At 38.4% G+C, this 22001-nt stretch overlaps 1 protein-coding gene across 4 annotated transcripts in view; it reads right to left on the bottom strand.

Moving 5' to 3' along the window:
- AVL9 (AVL9 cell migration associated) overlaps positions 1-20415 on the bottom strand; it is a 68432-nt gene extending 48017 nt beyond the window's left edge. For 3 of the 4 annotated variants that reach the window (XR_008956358.1, XM_026508842.4, XM_044387442.3), the window contains exon 1: positions 20087-20414. Coding sequence is in view for 3 of the 4 variants with exons in the window: in XM_026508842.4 (XP_026364627.1) it covers positions 20087-20179 (93 nt within the window). In the remaining variant the exon portion in view is untranslated. Of the gene's footprint in view, positions 1-20086 lie in introns of all 4 variants that reach the window. The other variant, XM_057304304.1, reaches the window with a different exon arrangement.
- Between the last annotated feature and the right edge of the window lie 1586 nt (positions 20416-22001).

Genomic DNA, 22001 nt, shown 5'->3' with positions numbered 1-22001 from the left:
AGTCAAAAGTTATATATGGCATCTATAACCCCCGCATTGTTCAAGGGTCAACTGTATACATTAAAGTTGGAATTTGGGATTAAGAATCACTTTTAGATCCTACCTTTAATGTGGAAAGATATGATGGCTCATCTTCCCACACCTCAATGGAATGAATCAAGCTGCCACTTGAGTCACATGAGAATTAGAAAAGGGCTTTAAAAATGATTTTTTTATAGATGACCTAGTTCCATATTTACAATCTTTAAAGATACTAAGAAAGACTATACACTAAGAAGACTCCCTCCCACCCTTGACACTACCACTCTGGCCACCCAGTCATCTTCCTGCCCCCACCTTCAGAAGCAACCACTGTTTTCAGTTTGAAAGGATTTTTAAAAGGTTTGGGTTATGGATGGAATGAATGACTTTACTCTCAGAGATCAATCATTTAAGATCAATTAGCTGAAGGCTAAATATAGATAATCTCAAATTATATTTTGCATTTCTCTGTATCTTTTCTACATATCCCGGAGGTTTCACATATTGTGTGGAGGAAGGCAGAATGCGACAGAGGTAATGGAGACATATTCAAAGCTGATACTATGAAGCTGGTAGTTACAGAGTTTAAAAAAAAAATCCCAATTCAGAATTACTTCAACACCAAAAACAAAACAAAACAAAACCTAGAAACAAGGAAATAAATTATTGTATTTTATGTAATCAACAACAAAGCCCACTATACACTTACTTATTAAGAAGTCTTGGTAATTATTACAACATGTTTTCTTTTGGGAAGCCACTAATCTTAATGTATAGCTATTTATTTAAAAACATGCTCTTAAATAAATACAAACATCATGGACCCAAAGTCTCACAAGCCCATCATGAAATATGTTGCTCTTTATGTCCAAAGAGTTTAATCTGAAATTCCAAAAGAAAGTAGTACAGCAATGCTCAACCTCTTTCTTAATGATGGAAATGCAATTGGAATAATAAAATTTTTACTCATATTGAAAAACATGAAAAGATTATTTTAATATTTTGTGCTTACAAGAGTATGGAGAAACAAACAGGCTTTGCTATGGGAATGTGAATTGGCAGAAGAGTTTGGAAGGCAATTTGGCAGTATTACCAAATCGATAACACATTTACCTTTTGACTCAGCAATTTCAGTTTTAGGAATTTATCCCACAGATACACTGATATATTGACACAGATATGTACAAAACTGTTCCTAACAGGACTTATCATCGCATAAAATTTGGAAACCTAAATATTCCTAAGAGTGATTACATAAATTTTACATCAGTTCTATACAGTTGTTAAAAAGAATGTTAGGGGGATGGGGTGCCTGGGTGGCTCAGTTGTTAAGTGTCTGCCTTCAGCTCAGGTCATGATCTCAGGGTGCTGGGATCAAGCCCCATATCCGGCTCCCTGCTCAGCGGGAAGCCTGCTTCTCCCTCTCCCTCTGCCCCTGCTTGTGTTCCCTCTCTCGCTGTCTCTAATAAATAAATAAAATCTTAAAAAAAAAATGTTAGGGGGTGCCTGAGTGGTTCAGTTAACTGTCTGCCTTCGGCTCAGGTCGTGGCCCCAGGGTCCTGGGATGGAGCCCCACATAGGGCTCCCTGCTCAGCAGGGAGCCTGCTTCTCCCCCTCCATCTGCCTCTGCCTCTCCCCCTGCTTGTGCTCGCTTGCATGCGTGCTCTGTCAAATAAATAAAATCTTTTAAAAAAATTAAAAAAAAAAAAAGAAGAATCACATTTACTGATAAAGCAAGCTAGGTATAATATACAGCGTGGTAGGTAAAATAAAAGCCCTCCAGAGATGTCCATGTCCTATCCCTGAAATCTGTCTATATGCTACCTTACAAAGCAAAAGGGACTTTGCAGACACAATTAAAGATCTTAAGATGGGGGTTATTCAGGTGGGCCCACTGATTTCACAAGGGTCCTTTTAAGACAGAGATGTCAAAGATATCTGAAGATGCTAAGCTTCAAGATGCTTTGAAGGCATCCTTTGAGGAGGCAGCCATGAGCCAAGGATTGGAGTCTAAAAAGTTGGAAAAAGGCAAGAAAATCGATTTTCCCTAAGTATCCTGAAGAAACACAGCCCTGTTTGATTTTATCCCAGAGAAACCCATTTCTGATTTCTGACCTCCAGAACTCTACATTCCTGTTGTTTTAAGTCACTAAGTTTGTGGTAATTTATTACCCACCAATAGAAAACTAATGCATACTGTTAAATGTAAAAAGCAAGCAGAGTATCGGTAAATAAAAGTATAATCCTACATATACTATGATTCCATTTATGCAAAAAATTATACTTCTGTATCTTTCTAAACGAATTTTTAAAAAACTTGCTTGAAAAGATACAAGTTTGACTGATAACAGTTTACCTCTGGAGGGTGAATAAGGCTGGGGATTGGAGATGAATATTCCTGTTTTATTTAATTTTATTTTTTATTTTAAATCTCCATCTTTTTCGGGAAAATTTCAAACTTACAGAGAAGTTGAAAGAATATAAACAACCTTATAAACTTCATCTATATTCACAAACTGCTAATTTTTTGGCCACATATGCTTTATCTGCGTTGCATGTGTATACACGCACCTTTTCTGCATCACTTGGCAATAAGTTGAGATTATCATTTACTTTTGAGTAACTGGTATTTATTTTTAAATGGATATGCATTGCTTTTAGAGTTAAAAAAAAAAAAAGATAAGCACAAATAGTTCCTAGCATTTTGAAGGAAATCTTATTTCCATCCTACCCTCTTGGACACAAAGGGAGACACAGAAATCTGTCTTATTTTCTGAAGATTTAGTTAACAAGTTACCAACAGTCAGAGTTTAATATCTGATGCTTTGCTGTGTTCAATATATTCTCCCAACTCCACATTCTACTGAATGAAGATCTGTTTTGGGTGACTCTAGTTGGAACTTAAAATGAAGTCAATTCATAAAGTTGTTGTAAGTGTAGATACTACATATACTCCAAGAATTCCATGGGTAAAATTAGGTTGGCTTTAGGGTGATTGGGCGCAGAGTACTTAGAATATTGTTTCTTTAGGGTGTTAAAAGGAAACCCACAGGCCCAAGCCACTTAGGCTAAGTCACCAAACCTGGTTTAATAACTAACCTAACTGTAAATTCCAACTTCCCCGAGAAATGTAGTCTTAACTAGTGAGTCTGGAACTTTCTGATCAGCACCCTAATGAGGTAGTCTGTCATATGGGCCCTCTCTATCCCGCAAAGGAAGATGAGGTAATTCATCTTCACCTAACAGAACACCCTGCCCTTCTCCCAAGGGAAAGTGATGATGCCCTGGAACAATCCTTCCTTTTCTTTTGCTAATAACTTCCTTGCCCCACCCTCCTTCTATAAAATCCTGCCATTTTGTACAACTCCGTGGAGCTCCCCCCTACTTGCTAGATGGGATGCTACCCGATTCAACAAATCGCTTAATAAAGCCAATTAGATCTTCACATTTACTCAGTGGAATTTTTGTTCCTTGACAGGGAAAATGTATTCAAAATTTCAAACAGCTAACTTTTGGGACACAACTTTTTCATAAATTGTACACTGCCTGTACTGTGTTGTCAGCTCTCTAGAATTCTTTTATTCTGGTGTTATTTGCTACCAACAAATTCTTGCATTCGGAAAACTACTGAAGATGCTAATCAAGTTCAAAACAGTTCACACAAACTGTTCTGTGTCTACACATACACGATTTTCATGATGATTTAGTATTGTTTCATTATTTAACCACTCCTCTGTTGTTGAACATTTTTTTCTAGTTTTTTTTTTCTTACATCTTTATAAACTGTTCAGTACTATTCAAGTATGGAATAATAAAAAACATATGCTGGGTCCTGTCCTTGGTTCTGGGCCTACAACTACTAAAACCCTGGAATTTCCTGAGTGAAGGGAGCAACTTTTGCTGTTACAAGACAATTTCAACTGTATCTGGGTTTATCTAACGAGGGGACTTGGTGGTGGTAGGTCTACTAAATAGCTTTCAGATAGGGCCTGGAACCAGAAATGTAGATCTCCAGGGAGGACAGAGGGGCTGGAGATTAAGTACAATCACCAATAACTAATGACTAAATCAATCATGCCTATGTAATGAAACTTCCCCATAAAATCCCCTGAACAATGGGATTCAGGGAGATTCTGGGTTAGTGAAGACAATGAGGTGTCAATAGGGTAGTATTTCCAGTGACAGCATGGAAATTCTGTACTCCCTCCACCACATCTGGTCCTATGCATCTCTTTCATTTGGCTGTTGAGAGTTGCATCCTTTATAATAAACCAGAAAAAAAAATTTTAATATATATATATTAAACCAGTAAAGGTAAGTGGTATTTTCCTTAGTTCTAGTTGTTCTAGCAAATTATGGAACTTGAGATGGGGCATGAGAACCCCCGAATTTGTGGCTAAACTGGACAGAGGCGCAGGTAGCCTGGGGACCCAGGACTGGCATCTCAAGTGAGGGTATCTTGGGGGACTGAGTCCTTAAACTTGTGGAGTCTGACACCAACTCTGGGTAGTTAGTGCAGAATAGGACTGAATTATAGGATACCCAGTTGGTGTCTGGGGAAAAACAAAACAAGACTGTGTTATTTCCCAATCAATGGAATTGTAAAATCTTAAATCGTATAATCTTCATTTTATTTTATTTATTTATTTGACAGAGAGAGAGAGACAGCCAGTAAGAGAGGGAACACAAGCAGGGGGAGTGGGAGAGGAAGAAGCAGGCTCCCCGCGGAAGAGCCTGATGTGGGGCTCGATTCCAGAACTCTGGGATCACGCCCTGAGCCGAAGGCAGAAGCTTAACGACTGAGCCACCCAGGCGCCCCCTAATCTTCATATTTTGAATACTGACTACTCTATATGCTCCCCTTTGGATATGTCCAAAATAATCCAGACAGACACAGTTCATGGCACAGAGGCTTAAGAGGAATTCTCATGCAAGTTACCTGAGATTCTCAAATACTCAGTTGAATCAAAAGGCAATTTAGACAATAATGCTAATTAAACTAAGAACACCATGAAAAGTAAAGGTAGTAAGCTGCCTCACTGCACAACTCCAGTGGGAACCACCCACGATACAGTTTACATGAAGGGCTCTTCCTGCAAATTTACTGTGCAAAGTCTGTACAGATGTATATGGCAGCCCTAAGTCTATGCAAAAAATCATTGACAAAACCAAAGTAAATATCCAAAGACAAAAAAAAAAAAAAAAAAAAAAAAAAGAAAAAAAAAAGAAATAGAATGATTATCATCAAGTAGATTACTATTAAATAATGAAAGTTCACAGCCCAAACTCTTAAGCTAAATTTGAGGATCAAAAAAAGTATCTGGGGGTGCCTGGGTGGTTCAACTGATTAAGCATCTGACTCTTGATTTTGGCTCAGGTGATGATCTCAGGGTTATGAGATCCAGCCCTGCCTCTAGTGGAGCTGGGCGTAGAGCCTGCTTAAGATTCTCTCTTTGCCCCTTCCCCACCTCTTAAAAACAAACAAACAAACAAACAAACAAAAACTCTAGCAGGGCATCAGAACATACAATGTGTGACAGATATACCAAATCTCTCCCCAAAGGGTAATGTTATTAAATCCTGCAAATTTCAAATATATTTTTTTGAACTCATGTTCATGTGACTGAATCTACTTTTATCCCAATTAGTAGTAGTTTACATACCTACATGGTTATAATAGAACAGGGGAAGAGACAACGGCTGATTTCTAAAACGTGAAAACAGAATAAATATGCTCTAATCACAAGGAATAAAAAGGCAATTTTTCTAAAGCCTAAATGAACCACGTAAGAAATGGTAATGTTTGTTCACACCATGAATGGTAAAAATTACCACCCATTTTCAGAGTTTACAAATCAAACTGTTTTTTACAAATCAAATTTACAAATCAAACCACTGGGTGGCTCAGTCAGTAGAACACGTGAATGTGACTCAATCTCAGGGTCGTGAGTTCTAGCCCCACAATGGGCATGGAGCCTACTTGAAAGAAAGAAAAGAAAAGAAAGAAATGAAAAGAAAAGAAAAAGAAAAAGTGTCCTCTAGTTAGACTGCATTTATGTGGTCCTCAGAAACAAAAAATTGATAAAACAAAATAACATAGTACCTGGTGTGAACTCTGAGTACTTCAAAAGTACCCTCTGCTTGCTTTCTAACAATGAAACATCCATCCCACTGTCAGAGAACCATACAATAGAAGCCACCACCATGGTGGCTACACATCTGTAGTGCTCACAGACACTGATGGCATAAGAGGTAGGCTTCCTAGAGATGCTGAGTCAGGGGCTCTGCCTCTGCTCCCTTTCTAGGCACCTCAGAGATTTCACCCACCCTTCACTCAGAAGCATGGGTGCTTGTTTTCTTAACAGTTAAAACATTTTAGGCACCAAAGTCAAGGCCTCGTCATGTTTTGCTCTTTAAAGAAAACCCTGGATGTAGAAGACATGTCTTCTCGAAGTTATGCCAAATCTCCAGAAGAGTCAACATTACAAGAGAACTGGCACTCTACCTCTTTAGTCTCTTAAAAAGTTGGCAAACGACTATACTTGTGAGCTGTTTATTTCTGAAACAGATTGTGCTTAGCACTCCTCTACCTCAACTGATACATTATTTTATAGTTTCCTGAGTGCACTGGATTCCTAGAAAAATAAAGTGTGTACTGTAAAAGTGCAATGGTACTACTGAGACCTACCAATTAAAACTAAGTCTTACTGTTTTTAAAATTAAATGGAAACAAAACAAAAATTAAATAAAACAAGTATCTTAGTTTAAAACATGTGCTTTTACACGTTTAAGTGAATAAAAGCTGTCAGCTCTACTTTCTAGAATTAAAGAACTATTATACTATTCCACATTCCTTTATTTAAGATGAGGTACTTTGGCCTTTCGACTGGAACTATCATCTTCCAGTAATTCACCAAAATGACCAACACAAAGGGAAAGAAGAGAGTTGCACCAACTATATTCTCTAGGCCTTTTTTAAAAACGGAGTTGTTACTTTGGCCACATACATGCAAATCTACAAGAAAGAGGATGTTGTGGACATGAAGGAAATAGGCACTGTTCAAAACAGAATGCCCCACAAATGCTACCAAGGCAACACTGGAAGAGTCTACAGTGTTACCCAGCATGTCATTGGCATTGTAAACAAACAAGGGCAAATATTCTTGCCAAGAATATTAACGTAGGTATTGAGCATATATATTTTTTTTCTTTCTAGATAGGTTCCATGCTCAGCATAGAGCCCAATACGGGGCTTGAACTTATGACCCTGAGATCTAGACGGGAGCCGTCTAGATACAGATGCGTAACCGAGGGAGCCACCCAGGAGCTCCTATGTACCTAGCATATTAAGCACTCAAAGATCCGAGATAGCTTCCTGAAGCATGTGAAGGAAAATGATCAGAAAAAGAAGGAAGTCAAAGAGAAAGGTACTTGGGTTCAACTGAAGTGCCAGCCTGCTCCACCCAGAGAAGCACACTTTGTGAGAACCAATGGAAAGGAGCCCGAGCTGCTGGAACCCATTCCCTATGAATTCATGGCAGGATAAGTGTAAAAAAAAATAAAAGACCTCAAGACTGTAAACAAAACAAAAAACACAGTTGAGGTACTTGGATTATGAACAAGAAAAGAGATGATGTGCATTTTAATTTAAATATAGAATTTTTTTAGGGATGCCTGGATAACTTAATCAGAAGAGCATGTGACCCTTGATCCCGGGTTCGTGAGTTTACCTTGTCTCTCTAATATATATAAATCTTTAAAAAAAAGACTATTATATGGAAGAACATGACATTTTGCTTATCAATATTAACTACATAATGAGGGAAGCTGATTTTCATACTAAAGTCACTTGAACTAAAATTAAGAATTTATTATCCTGTTTTTCTACTTTAAAAAAAAAAAAATTATTTCTTCCAGGAAGGAAAAATCTTTAACTACATAAGAAGGGCAAAATTGAGAAACTCTACTAGTAAGTATTCATCTCCATTCATCTCAAATATATCTGAGAATAAATAGCATTATTATAAGGATTTGGCATTCACTGAAATATCATTATTTGCAGATCTACAACTCACAAATCAGAAACACCATCAGATATGGAACCAATGAGTTTATGTTTCAGAGAAATAAATTGCCACTTATTTCCCGTAATACCAGATTAGTTTTGTAGTGCTACTTTATGTAAAGTTTGGTAAAGATAGCTTCAGATGTATTTGACTCTCTAGGATCTTTTACATTACAGAGGGATGGCTGGGTGGCTCAGTCATTAAGCGTCTGCCTTCAGCTCAGGTCAGTTTAGGTCGTGATCCCAGGGTCCTGGGATTGAGTCCCAAGTCAGACTTCTTGCTCAGCAGGGAGCCTGCTTCTCCCTCTACTTGTGCTTCTCTGACAATAAATAAAATCTTTAAAAAAAAATACATTACATAAATCTAGAACTCCTACATTATCCTAGATTCCAAGTAAAATAAATGCTTTGGTCATATAGTACAAATGTGTATAACTACATGGAAAAAACCCAACTTTCATGAACTTAAACCTGATAATTAAAAAAAAACAATCACTTAAATTTTAAAGTAAAACGTTGTTATATTTGTAATATCTCTAAACTGGGAACAACAACTCGCATGTCCATTAACAGGAGAAAGGGTCAAGGATGGCATAAATATACAGAAACTACCGACAACACCAACATGGATCGATCTTAGACATAACACTAAGTGAAACAAGTCAGACACAAGGGACACAAATCTATGGTGACATAGGTCAGAATAGTGGTAACCTTCAGGCAAGTAATGACCAGGAGGGGGGCCTCCATGGATCTTCTGAAGTGCTGGAATTCTGTCTCTTGATCTGAAGGGTGATTACACAGGTGTGTGTGTACCTAAAAGTCAATCAAGCTGCACCCATAAGTTGCGTGTACTTTACTGTTGATAAATTATACCTTAAGAAAATAAAATACTGCTAAACAGCAATTTCCTTATCTATAAAAGAAGATTAATACAACCTTGGTGTATTGAGAGGAATAAATGGGATAATAAACACACATTTAACACAGTACTCAGTATATACTAAACATTCCATAAATGGCAGCTATTATTATTGCTAATAATATTTTCATTGAACAGCAATGATAAACCGCATGGTGACTAAACTATATATTGGTATAAGCTCTTATTAGTTTTTTAAATCATTTGTGAAGGCAGGAATTATATTTAGGGCATACTTTATGGAATTTAGAATCTTTGCTACAACTTGTTTACAAAGAGTGGAGTAAAATCACTATACGTAATGGAAATTTATGCTTTCAGCACGTAAGTTATAGAAGCACCCAAGAGATGTCTGGGTTTTTGTATTAAGCTATAGCTTTTATGTTTCTGAAGATACCATGCTTATTTAACACAATACGTGAAGACAGGACATAAAAAACGATTGAGCCATTGTTTCTTTGAGCTATTCTTTTTTTCTCAATTATGCAGTTTTAAGGCTTAATACTGAAAGACTGCAAATGGAGAATTTTTCCTAAGTTCTAGCTCTGGACAAGTAGGAGTTTAAACGAAGAAAATCATATGAATGATAGTTTTTGAAATAGCCCCCCCCCCTTTTTAAGATTTTTATTCATTTATTTGAGAGAGACAGAGACAGAGCGTACAAGTGGGGGGAGGGAGAATTTTGTGATTTTTTACAAGGAGAAAAAAAAAAGTTTTCTTAAAACCTAAGATTTATATTTAAGTAATCTCTATACCAACATGGGGCTCAAACTCACAACTCCAAGATCAAGAGTTGCATGCTCTATGGACTAAGCCAGTCCTAGAAAATAATTTTTAATTATTTAGATTTGAGAAGTTATTACAAACTAGAAAAGGCAAAGATCTTAAATGTACAGACTTCATCAGTTTGATGATTTCTACAGCTACAGGCAACCATTCCATCAAGACACAGAATTATCATCCCAGAGAGTTCCTCTCTTCAGACTGCTACCAACAAACACTAGTTCTGCCTGTTGAATTGAAGGGTATGTTTCTGAATGTAGGCTCTGATGATGGGTATTTAGCAAATGTTTATTGATTTCATCTTATAATAATATAGGTGAAGGAGAATCTTAGAAATCATCTATTTTAAAACCCTCATTTTACAGATGAAAAAACTGAAGTCCATAAACATTAGGCAACTTGCTCCAGGTTACACATCTAATAACCATTAGGGTCAAGCTAAAACTCGGGCATCTTAATTGCCAGATATACTTTGCTATTATCCAAGCAGAGAGTGGTAAAAGAGAATCTATCAGAGCTGAAATTACAAAGGAATATTAGGAATACTATATACAAAGTTCCTCTACAATGGAAGAGATAGGACAAGGATTTGTATAAAACACGGTGGAATTACAGAAACTGGTCTTTTTCTTTTTTTATAAGATCTATTTATTTGGGGGGGGGCAAAGGGAGAGGGGCACAGAGTCTTAAGCAGACTCTGTGCTAAGCGTGGAGCGCAAAGTGGGGCTCAACCTCAGGACCCTGAGATCATGACCTGAGCAGAAACCGTGTTGGCTGCTTAAACTGAGCCACCCAGGTGCCCCAACACCAGTCTTTTAGATGAGAGGATATAAATAGAACATTATCTGTAGGTTATTGAAAATATATACAAAGATGATACCACAGCTTCAAAAACTATTTTCTTGCAGGAAAAAAATTAGAAACTTTCTAACAAAAGATTTAAATCAATTTATTTTAATGAACACTACTTAGCAATCTTTTATATGTATTTTATTTTTTAACATTTTTATACTGAACTTTTACATGGTAAAAAAGATTTCAACTTTTTTTTTTTTTTAAGATTTTTTATTTATTTATTTAACACAGATAGAGACAGCCAGCGAGAGAGGGAACACAAGCAGGGGGAGTGGGAGAGGAAGAAGCAGGCTCATAGCGGAGGAGCCTGATGTGGGGCTCGATCCCACAACGCCGGGATCACGCCCTGAGCCAAAGGCAGACGCTTAACCACTGTGCCACTCAGGCGCCCCAAGATTTCAACTTCTGGTATAGTGTACTATCCCCATCAGAGTCTAACAAATTACTAATATCACCCGTGAAAGCCATGGAGACAGGAACAGGTTTCATTAACAACCCTGCAGTCATTTCCTTATATATAAACACTTAATATATATTGTGACAATGAGCATCAGTTGGATGAAGAAAATGTTAATGCAGAAGACTGTATTTGAAATCTAACCCAAACATAGTTTATTCAGAAGTCAGCTTCTGACAATTATCTAGATCACTCTTAAGAATCAGAAATAAGCGAGAAAAGCATCTATCAGCCTAACCAGCTATCATAAAACCAGAAGTCTTTAGGTCTTCTTTAAAACCAATGACTAAGTCATTTTATTTCATACGCAGTTCTAATTTATTTAGAAGATGTGGTCTCCCAGTCTATGGAAGAAAAAAAGCAACAAGTAAGAAAGTAAGGAGGGGAGGCTGAAAACTGCAATGCCATATTTGGGTCAATACTGAAGAGTGCCTGCTAACTTCTCTGTCATCCACCTCTCTATCAAAAGCCCAGATAAGTCAGAAGTTATGTGCAAAATACTCTATTTTAAAATAAACTCAGAATGCCACAGTGACATTTAAAGGCAGAATCATCCAGACTAACTTATAACTTAAATTGTGTTCAGCATGTTCTGCTTCAAAAACCATTTTACCAAGATCTCCGTGAAAAAAACGAAATCCCCATACTTAGGCAAAAAGGAGCAATGATTCCACAAGGATGTTCTTTGTAGCGCTATTCAAAATAGCAAAAAATTGTGGAGTACCAACGAAGTATATAAAAAGGAGGGGCACCTGGGTGGCTCCGTCATCCTTAAGCATCTGCCTTTGGCTCAGGGCGTGATCCCAGCATTGTGGGACAGAGCCCCATATCGGGCTCTTCCCCTGGGAGGCTGCATCTTCCTCTCCCATTCCCCCTGCTTGTGTTCCCTCTCTCACTGGCTGTCTCTCTCTCTGTCAAATAAATAAATCTTAAAAAATAAAAAATAAATAAAAGGAAACCAAATATTTCCAATAAATACTATTTAGCTATTTTAAAATGCTATAATTCAATATTAATATGGAAAGATATTAATGGCACAGTTACATAAAAAGGCAGGTCATAAAATCTGATTACAGTATAAAGTTTTTGGAAAAAGTTATGCATATATTTTTTAAAGATTTTATTTATTTATTTGAAAGAGAGACAGACAGCCAGAGAGAGAGGGAACACAAGCAGGGGGAGTGGGAGAGGAAGAAGGAGGCTCCTAGAGGAGCAGGGAGCCCGATGCGGAGTTCCATCCCAGGACCCTAGGATCACGCCCTGAGCTGAAGGCAGACGCTTAACGACTGAGCCACCGAGGTGCCCTGAAAAGTTATGCATATTTGTAAAAAAAAAAAAAAAAAAAAGAAAAAAAAAAAAGTAACTGGAGACCTGGAAGGATAGTCATCAACAAGGTCTTAAGAGCAGATTTCTTTAGGATATAGGATTTTAAGTGTTAGTTTTTTTTCTTCTCTATATTTTCTCACTTTTTTACTGAGTACATATCATTTCTGATAAGAAAAGCTATTTTTTAAAACAACTGGAATGATTTAAAAATTGCCCAAAATATCAATTTAAATTACATCCTCTAAAAATATCCTACGAACAAACCAAGGTTTTACCCTGATGGTATCTTAACCAAAGAATCTAATAAGGCCAGTCTTTCTCAAAATCAGTAAGACTCCTCTTTCTCCATGTCTTTATCTTCCTCTTGTAGTGCCCATCCCCAGTAGACCAGGGCCCTTCTGCAGACTTCCCTTATCTAGCAAAATCCAGGCTCCTCAAAGGATGTGAATCACATTATACCATAAAGGAGAAGGTTATTCATGAAATATAAGCATTTTACTAGGGAATCAAAGACTTAAGCCAAAGAAATTTAGGCCCTATTTGGCACTTTCTAGCCACCGGGGGGGGGGGGGGGTGGATTTTAAGAGGACAAAAGAATCTTCTACGTATTTCTAAACTTCCATTACACAGATTGAAACCCACCCTGGTTAGCTGCGATGCCAAAGACTAAAATAAAACTATTCCACTGCTAAGTTTCCAGCCCTGCAAAGTCAGAGACTTTCATAATTCTGGTATACAAAAGCATGGCTAAAATCAGAAAAAAACCTCTACCAAACGACTCAAGTTCAAGAAATAAAAATGCCAGTGGAGGGCTAGAAAATGAAATCTTGTTTCAGGACAGTTTCTCTGAATAGCTAAAAAGAATCTTTAGATATTATTCCTTCCCTAAGCTCTAACTCCCCAAAAGTTTCTTCTTTCTGTTCCAAAGGGCTTCTATTCCAACAAGAATCACAAACAATACTCCAATGTTTCAGCATGGTCACCACAAGATTCCATCAACAGCAGGCGTCAAAACTACATGCTTGTCAGGCAGCCATCTGTCACCAAAACCTCAATGGGTCAGGACTTGGCACTACCACCCTAACATAAACCAGCCCCCCCCCCCCCCCAACTTCCTCAACCCAGCCCTGAATCTGCAATGTAACATTCTGCTACTCAGAGATTTTCCCATGATCAGCCCACCTAGACCAAGAGGAAAATGTCCTTTTCTCTTCCCTGCTTCAGTTGCTTTATTCACCTTGGAACAAGTATAAACAGGAGTTCTAGTTCTTTCATAATCTATTTTTTAGAGAAGTACAGCGTGGTAAAACAAGTTTATTCAAAAATTTAAAACTGCTATGTATACAAAACTATGAACTCTATCAGAACAGTGGTAAAAAATCAAGTAATAATTCTAACTTTTTATGATATCACTTTGGAAAATAACAACTCCCTATTAATTTCAGCGTTTAAATAAGTTCCAATCTGGGGCACCTGGATGGTTCAGTCCGTTAAGTGTCCAACTCTTGATTTCAGCTCAGGTCATGATCTCAGGGTCGTGGGATCAAGCCCCAAGTCAGGCTCTGTGCTCAGCGTAGAGTCTGCTTGAGAGTCTTTCCTTCTCCCTCAGTCCTCCCCCATCCCTATAGTTCCAATCTATTTATGAAAGAACCAAAAAAGTTGATATTTGATTATTTTGCCAAAAATCATGCTAATCTGACAAATACAAATACAGTTTACCTATTTACCACCACAAATAAGGAACAAAAGTCTGGAACACATAATCTATAACAAACTACTATAGATAAGGTATCCATAAATTACGTCACATCAAAGAGTTTTTGTTCTCTTATTATTCCCCCCAGGTATTGCAGGTGAGTTTTTAAGGAAGAGAGTCCTTCGCCAAATGCTAAATTAAAAAAAAAAAAAAAAAAAAAACTTCAGGAAAAGTGTTGGAATGGGTAATTGTTTCAAAACTATTTTAAATGCCATGATAGTACTTTCACTTAAAGTGATCTAAATGTTAAGTATTTCAATAAACCAGAAAAATCATCACTAGAAACTAACCTGTGAACCTATGGAAGAATTCACTCCCATGAATCTAGGTGAAAAATGATCAAGTGATAAAGTTAGATGTTCATTTTAATTTAAATGAAAGAATTTTTCATTTAAGATACATCAGAAGGCCTCAAAGGTGGAAAAAATGCAGGGAACAGGATGAATGACTATCTTCTATGTCTAGTTTGGGGATCTTCAACACAGCTGTATTAGAAGATGGCTTTAACCTTATGGTCTACGTGAAACTACCCGACTCCCTTATCATACCACTATAATAGCACCTTTATAACAGAAGAGTCTACAAAGATTTAGTACTCCTCCCACGTAAAGTTATCATGCTTATCAAGCCAGCTGAGTGCTGAAAGGCATTATTTTTAAAGAAAAGTTTTACTTCAGTGCACTTCAATGTAAAAATTACAAACTGCAACCGAGTATGGGAATTTTCACTATGAATAATCCCGGGGCATGGAAAGAAGTGATCAACAAGACCAACAGCATTCTGAATACTTGGAAGAGTAGTTTAACAAAGCACTCTCACACAGCTTAAAATAATCTGAAGTCAGAATCACAATTCAATGAGCCATGCACTTTTAATCCTTTACACCTGGAAGTAAAATCTTAAACTGGAGAATAAAGTGATCGATTAATCCATCCTGGGGAAAATCTTATGTAATTATAGCCTCTGAAACACTTGATATGCTGATTAAAGAAACAGCAGTCTCTAGAACATTCTAAGAATTAATGTATGTAACACACTCACTTTCCAGAACCACTGGATTTTGAAGGGTTAAGAAAGCAGAGTTGTAGGACATCTAAAAAGACACTGAGGGGCGCCTGGCTGGCTCAGTCAGAAAAGCATGCAACTACTCTTGATCTCAGGGTTGTGAGTTTGAGCCCCATGTTGGGTGTAGAGATTACCAATAAACTTAAAAAATAAGTAAATAAAAAGATACTGATTTGCAGAAGTGAGGAACATCCTTAAGAGCAAATATAACATACATTGGAAATTGTAGTACACTTTTTTATAATACTCTTCCATCTGGCAAAATCAACAATGTTCTCGATATTTTATAAAAACTAAGAAAAAGTAGGGCTATCAAAAAATGAAAAAACATAGTTGAACTATTTTCCTATCTTTTCCAATACTATTACACAACCACTGGACGCATTAGGTTTCTGGCAAAAGTTTCATTGTTTTTGACTGAACTGACCTGTCAATTTCATCAACCAACTCAGTGGGAGAGTGTGTTTCATTCATTTGCTCTGTTGTCTGAGTGGACTGGCTGTTACCATTGCTATTACCAGTGCTGTTATCAGTGCTGTTACCATTCCCTACACCCAACCTGGCTATACCACAGAGTTTCCAATGAAGGTTTTTCAGATTACACACTCATCCAATCTTAACTCTCTTTAGAGTCCAGAAATCATCTTGTAATTTATCCAACAATCCTTCATTATAGGAATAACAGAAACTTAATAGATTACCAGTAAGCTAAAATTTTTCTCTAATAGTAAAAATTCTATAATTAAATGTTTGACTCTTGTAAAAGCTAGAGAATACTCAGTATAAATCTAAAAATCACCTTTTAACTCACTGTGCAATTTGACTTTGACTAGATATAGCAAATTGTTTGATTTGCAAAACGAGGTTCTTAGGTCTTCATTTTCTGCTATACGAGACGTAAGTGTAATTTTTAAAAGCTGCTTTCAGTTAGTAGTAAGAAAATAACCTGTTGGGAATGCAAACTGGTGCAGCCACTGTGGAAAACAGTATGGAGCTTCCTCAAAAAATTAAAAATAGAACTACCATATGATTTAGTAATCACATTACTGGGTATTTACCCAAAGAATACAAAAACACTAATTTGAAAGGATATAAGAACACCTATGTTTACTGCAGCATTACAACAGCCAAATTATGGAAGCAATATTGATAGATGAATGGATAAAGAAAATGTGTTACGTATATAATGGAATATTATTTAGCCATAAAAAAGAATGAACTCTTGCCATTTGCAAAACATGGATGGAGCTAAAGTGTATAATGATAAGTGAAGTAAGTTAGACTGAGAAAGACAAATTCCATATGATTTCACTCATATGTGGAATTTAAGAAACAAAATAAAGGAGAAAAAAAACCCCAAGAAACAGACTCTTAACTATAGAGAACTGATGGTTACCCAAGTGGAGGTGGGTGAGTGTATGAATGAAAACAGGTAATGGGGATTTCACTATACTATACATCTGAAACCAATACAACACTGTATATTAACTATACTAGAATTAAAAACTTTAAAGAAAAATAAAGAACCTATGTTGCATTTCTCATCTTTCAATGCACTGTGGCAGAATCCTTTACATTTTCTTCCATTCTATCAGCAACCCATATGAACAGACACTACTCAACAAGAATATTTATTAAAAAAATAATTGCCCTGGTCTGTGAAACATCATGTGGATTACCAAAAAACAAACACACACACACACACACAACAAGGCATGTATTTGCCCTTTCTACTAAGAGCCTACAACCTAAAAGTGCTATTAAAATAAATACGATTGATTACGAAGGCTAGGGACATCTGGGTTTCAGTGTTAGTGCTAAGAGTCTCCCTTAAAATTTTGTTAGGCTCCTCAGAACTCTCAACTAAGGCCTGACTTGTTGGGCTTCCTTGTTCTTCTCTGCATTATTTAATTTCAGCAAGAATCCTTTTAGCTGGGTATAGCTAGAAACCCCCTTCACCTGTGAAGTAATAATTTCCATCCATTGACCCCCCCACTCTACTCTTTGGCCATCGATGCCTCCTTTCCTTGTCTTCAGTGTTGAGCCCATGTGCTCACTTCGGCAGCACATATATGGAGTTGAGCCCAGTTCTTTTTTTTTTTTAATTTCATTTTTTTAAAAAAGATTTTTAGAAATCATTTATTTTTGTGTGTGAGAGAGCGCACAAGCAGTGGGAGTGGCAGGCAGAGGGAGAAGCAGGCTCTCTCCCAAGCAAGGAGCCCAAGGGACTCAATCCCAGGACTCTGGGATCATGACCTCAGCAGAAGGCAGACACTTAACCCACTGAGCCACCCAGGTGTCTCGAGTTGAGCCCAATTCTATACTGAGGTCTCGTTTCCCTATTACAACAGCTTTTCTGAATAAAATGTTTTTATTGCTTTAACTATTGTCCAGTTCTGGTTTTTCTGATAGCACCAAAGTAGCTAAGTGTTAAGCTGCTTCACCTTTTTGGGTTTCAGTTTACTCATCTGTAAATTGAAGGGAGATGGGAGTAGAATGAACTCTAGGGACCCTTGCCAGGTCTAAAATCCTCATGAAGAAATCTGGTATAGGAAAATGAGGTACAGAAAAATTAAACGATTTGGACTTGCTTGAGGTCATGGGAACTGTGAGGCCCAGATGTCATCCAGGTCTGGTTCCCAGCACAGTGTTCATTTAACAAAACCAGCTGTCTTTACCTCAACGCCGAAACCAAAAGCTAACAAATCCAGTGAAACGCCATGGCATCCAGAGTGCTACTTCAGCTGAAAGTGCCTCCTTCATCTTACAATCTGTTGTTCAGCTTTACTCTCTAAGCAACATTACATTTGTTTCCTAAAATAAATCATTTTTCCATCTGGGAATATAAGTGATATTACTTTTGACAATAAAACTGGTATAAAACAATCTTGAATTTAGATGACAGCAAGAATTAAAAGATTTTATTCTTTCCTAAGATATTTCCTTGGGTTTTTTTGAGATTTATTTGAGAAAGAGAGAACGAGAGCATGAGAGAGAGCACGGGCATGAGAGAGACTCCTAAATGCCACATGGCTCAGCAGAATGAAACATATGACGCCAGAAGCAATTCTACATCTGACTCCAGGACTGTTTTGCAGTGTGACCTCAGTAAGATCAATTTACTTCCTCCAAGTTTCAGTTACTTCACCCATATCCGAAGTGAGTTATACAGTGAAAATTAAGATCAAAGATGTGAAATTTTAAAGTACTAAAATCTTTAAGAAACAAAACAGGGGCGCCTGGGTGGCTCAATCGTTAAGCGTCTGCCTTAGGCTCAGGTCACAATCCCAGGGTCCTGGATCAAGGATCGCACTCCAAGCCCCTCATGGGCTCCCTGCCCAGCGGGAAGCCTGCTTCTCCCTCTCCCACTTCCCTCTGCTTGTCTTCCCTCTCTCATTGTCTGTCAAATAAATAAATAAAATCTTTTAAAAAATAAACAAAGAAAAAAAGAAACCAAAAAACCCAGACTCTTATCTACAGAGAACTGGTGGCTACCAGAGGGGAGATGGGTGGGGGGATAGGTGAAATAGGTGGAGGGAATTAAGAGTATACCTATGGTGGTGAGCACTGAGTAATGAAGAGAACTGTTGAATCACTGTATTGGACACCTGAAACTAATGTAACACCAATAATTACACTGGAATTAAAATTTTAAGAAGTATTAAAAATCTAATGAACACAGTGTTTGCATGCCATGATACAATCTCAAATATCCACCCTCTTCTAAATATAGGGCCACATTTTAAAAACTTATATTCTATTGCTGCTGCTTGGAATTTTTTTAATACCACACTAATGCCACTTCCTCCTAAGTGTTCTATGCCATTTTCCCCCTGAGAGACAAGGAACAAAATACCATACTTTAAAGTTAAGCAGTGGTTAGAACACATACAATCATAACCATTTTTTTCACTCCACTTTCCTATTATCGTCCTCTAACAAATTTAAATTTTGCCAGTAAAAGTCTACTAAAATGTTATTTTCTGTGAAACGCAAGAAAAGAAATGCTACATTACCTAGTAGTAGCAGTATTTTTAACACATTTCAATTTCCTGTTCACCAGCATTATGACATCATTGCTTTCCAGTGTTTGGGCTCATTAAATAATTGTTTCTATTTTGTTCCCTTACCTCCAATGTATATACTGAAAACGTTCCATTGTTCCTGAAGACACGTAATAAAAATGACTTAGTATCTGCACACTCCTTTGCCAGGTAAATACTCTTATCGCAACTGAACTGGAAGGGTCAATTTCTCACCAAAAGGCAAGATCTGGACAAGATCAAATAGCAAAAGCAATGCCCAGTGGGAAGGGGGGGAGGAGTCAATACACCACCCAAACACGACGGATTCTAGGGCTTCCACAGATAAACAAAGGAAGTTGATTTTCCCACGACGCCGCCTGGGCTTCAACCAACTCTAGGCATTTGTGTGGAAGCCCACTGCGCTCATTACCTTGAAAACACAGTCCAAGTACTGAATTCTTCTAAAGGCTCCTATGATAGATGGACACTCAGAAAGTCAATGGAGGCAGGGATGAATGAGGAACTGTCAGGCTGACCTTCGATTCCTCCTCCCACCCCACCAAAGAACCTAAACACCTACCAACCCCAACATACCGACACAGAACTCCTCCGCGGCTCAAAACACAATTTAAGGGGCAGGAGAAAGGGAGTGTGGGGAATGGGCTTCAGGTGCTGCGAGTGCGAGGAGCAGGTGTGAAGTTCAGAAGGGCAGGGGGCGCTTAAGGCAGCAAGGAGCCGAGCGGAGGGGAGTGGGCACCAGCTGCGCGCGACCTCACGAACGGCCGGGGGCGGGTTCGAACCCCTTCCTCACCTGGCAGCCCTTCTTGTGATGAAAGCCGACCACCACGATGTGCAGTACGGGCCCCCGGGGGGCGCCATCGCCTCCCCGCCCGGCCTTCTCCATGGGCGGCCGCCGAGGGCCCGCAAGCCGACGACTTCAACCGCCAAGGGCGGCAGGCCGGCTACCCCGCGGTCCCCAGGAGGACGGCGACCAGCGGGTTTCAGGTGTCAGCGAGGGCGCCGCATGAGGGCCGTACAAGGGGCCCGGAGGAGGCCGAGTCTCCCGCAGCTCCGCACCGCCCCCAGGGCCGCTGCCGCGCTTCCCTCATCCGCTTCCGCAGCTTCCGGGCTGTCACCTGATGCGGCGGCTGCCGCCGGCGAGGAGGGGCGGGGTAGGACCCGGAGGGAACCTGACGGGGCGGGGCCCGGGATATGGGGCGGGGCCCGAGGGGAGAGGGCACGGGGCCGGAGGCGGGGCCGCAAGGCACCTCTACCCCTTGCCTTTTCGGTGCGACCTTAACCCGCTTCCTCCTCCTTTGCCCTCTGTTTTTCCTCTTTAAAGTCTCCGCCCCTTCCCTCCTCTTTCTTTAGCTTGCCTCTTTTTTAAACGTCTTTTCTTGTTCACTCTCCATTATCCAATTCCTTCATTCATTTCCTTCGCCTCTATGGCCTTGATAACAGGGAGTCATCTGTGCATTCAACCTTTAAATTATTTGCTTCCCAGGGTTTTTCTTTCGCTTCGTTCTAGGTTTGTTTGGGTTTTTTTCCCCTTCTTCTTATTTAAGTATTATGTATAGGAGTTTGGAAGCGTTTCAAGGCCTGAAGTAAAATACCCTCGACAATAAAGGAATTTTATACAAGGAGACCTGTAAATGATTATTCTAGTCGCGACGTTAAAAAATATATATATTATTTTCATTCTTTTTCTAGCTTTAGTACTCTGATCAGTACTAAATATATGTGATCCGTTGTCACCAGTATTTTTAATGTCCTAACTGATTGTACTACTTCAATTTTATTTTTAAAGACTAAAGGACAGGTGCCTGCTTCAAATAGAATTCGAGATTACTGCAATTGGCTGTGAAGTTTACCATTACTAGTTGCATATCCCTTAGTTTGGACAACCTTAGCAGTTGTTATACACTCCTGGCCTTGTAATTTAAGGACTTGCATTCTAATTGAAGTATAGCTGAGAAAAACAGTAGGCTTCCTATAAACGAGTTTAGTTTCTGTGATTCAGTAGAAGTGTTTTAATGCTAATAAAAATAGAAATTTTTCAATGTGTTGCTGTATATTACAAAATTCTTGGTGTTGGTTCAGAACTGTGTGTGAAACTATATTATTCCCTGTATGCAGAATATCTTACTGTTTTTTTCCATCTGCCTCAATATTTTCCACAATTGCCATAGCCAAAATTAAAGTCTTTTTAAAGAAGAGTCATTTAAAAAAGATGTAAGGGTAGGGCATCTGGGTGGCTCAGTCAGTTAAGTGCCTCAGGTCTTGATTCCAAGGTCCTGGGATTGAGCCCCACATCAGACTTCCTTCTCAGCAGGGAACCTGCCCCTCCCTCTCCGTCTGCTGCTCCCCTTGCTTGTGCTCTCTTTCTCTGTCAAGTAAATAAATAAAATCTCTTTAAAAAAAACCTTTATATTTGCAGTGAACACCTATTATTTAATTCACTGTGCAGGAAACCCAGTTATAGCTTTATAAAAATCTGTATCGCTTTGCATCCTAGACCCTCCAACTAAGATTAAATCATTTATTCATAACTATTATGTTGCTTAAATGCTTAAAAAGTATATTATTGGGGAAACTGGGAGACAAAGTAAGCAAGGGAATTTCCAGAATTTTTTCCATCTCTAAATATATAGACTGGTCCATTTAACAGTATAGAATGACAACTTTTTTAAAAAGAGCAAGGAGCCTGACATGGGGCTTGATGCCAG

This window comes from Ursus arctos, unplaced genomic scaffold, assembly GCF_023065955.2.
Source record: "Ursus arctos isolate Adak ecotype North America unplaced genomic scaffold, UrsArc2.0 scaffold_3, whole genome shotgun sequence".
NCBI lineage: Eukaryota > Metazoa > Chordata > Mammalia > Carnivora > Ursidae > Ursus > Ursus arctos.
The sequence above is the reverse complement of the archived record's forward strand: the minus strand, read 5'-3'. Positions and strand labels throughout refer to the sequence as shown.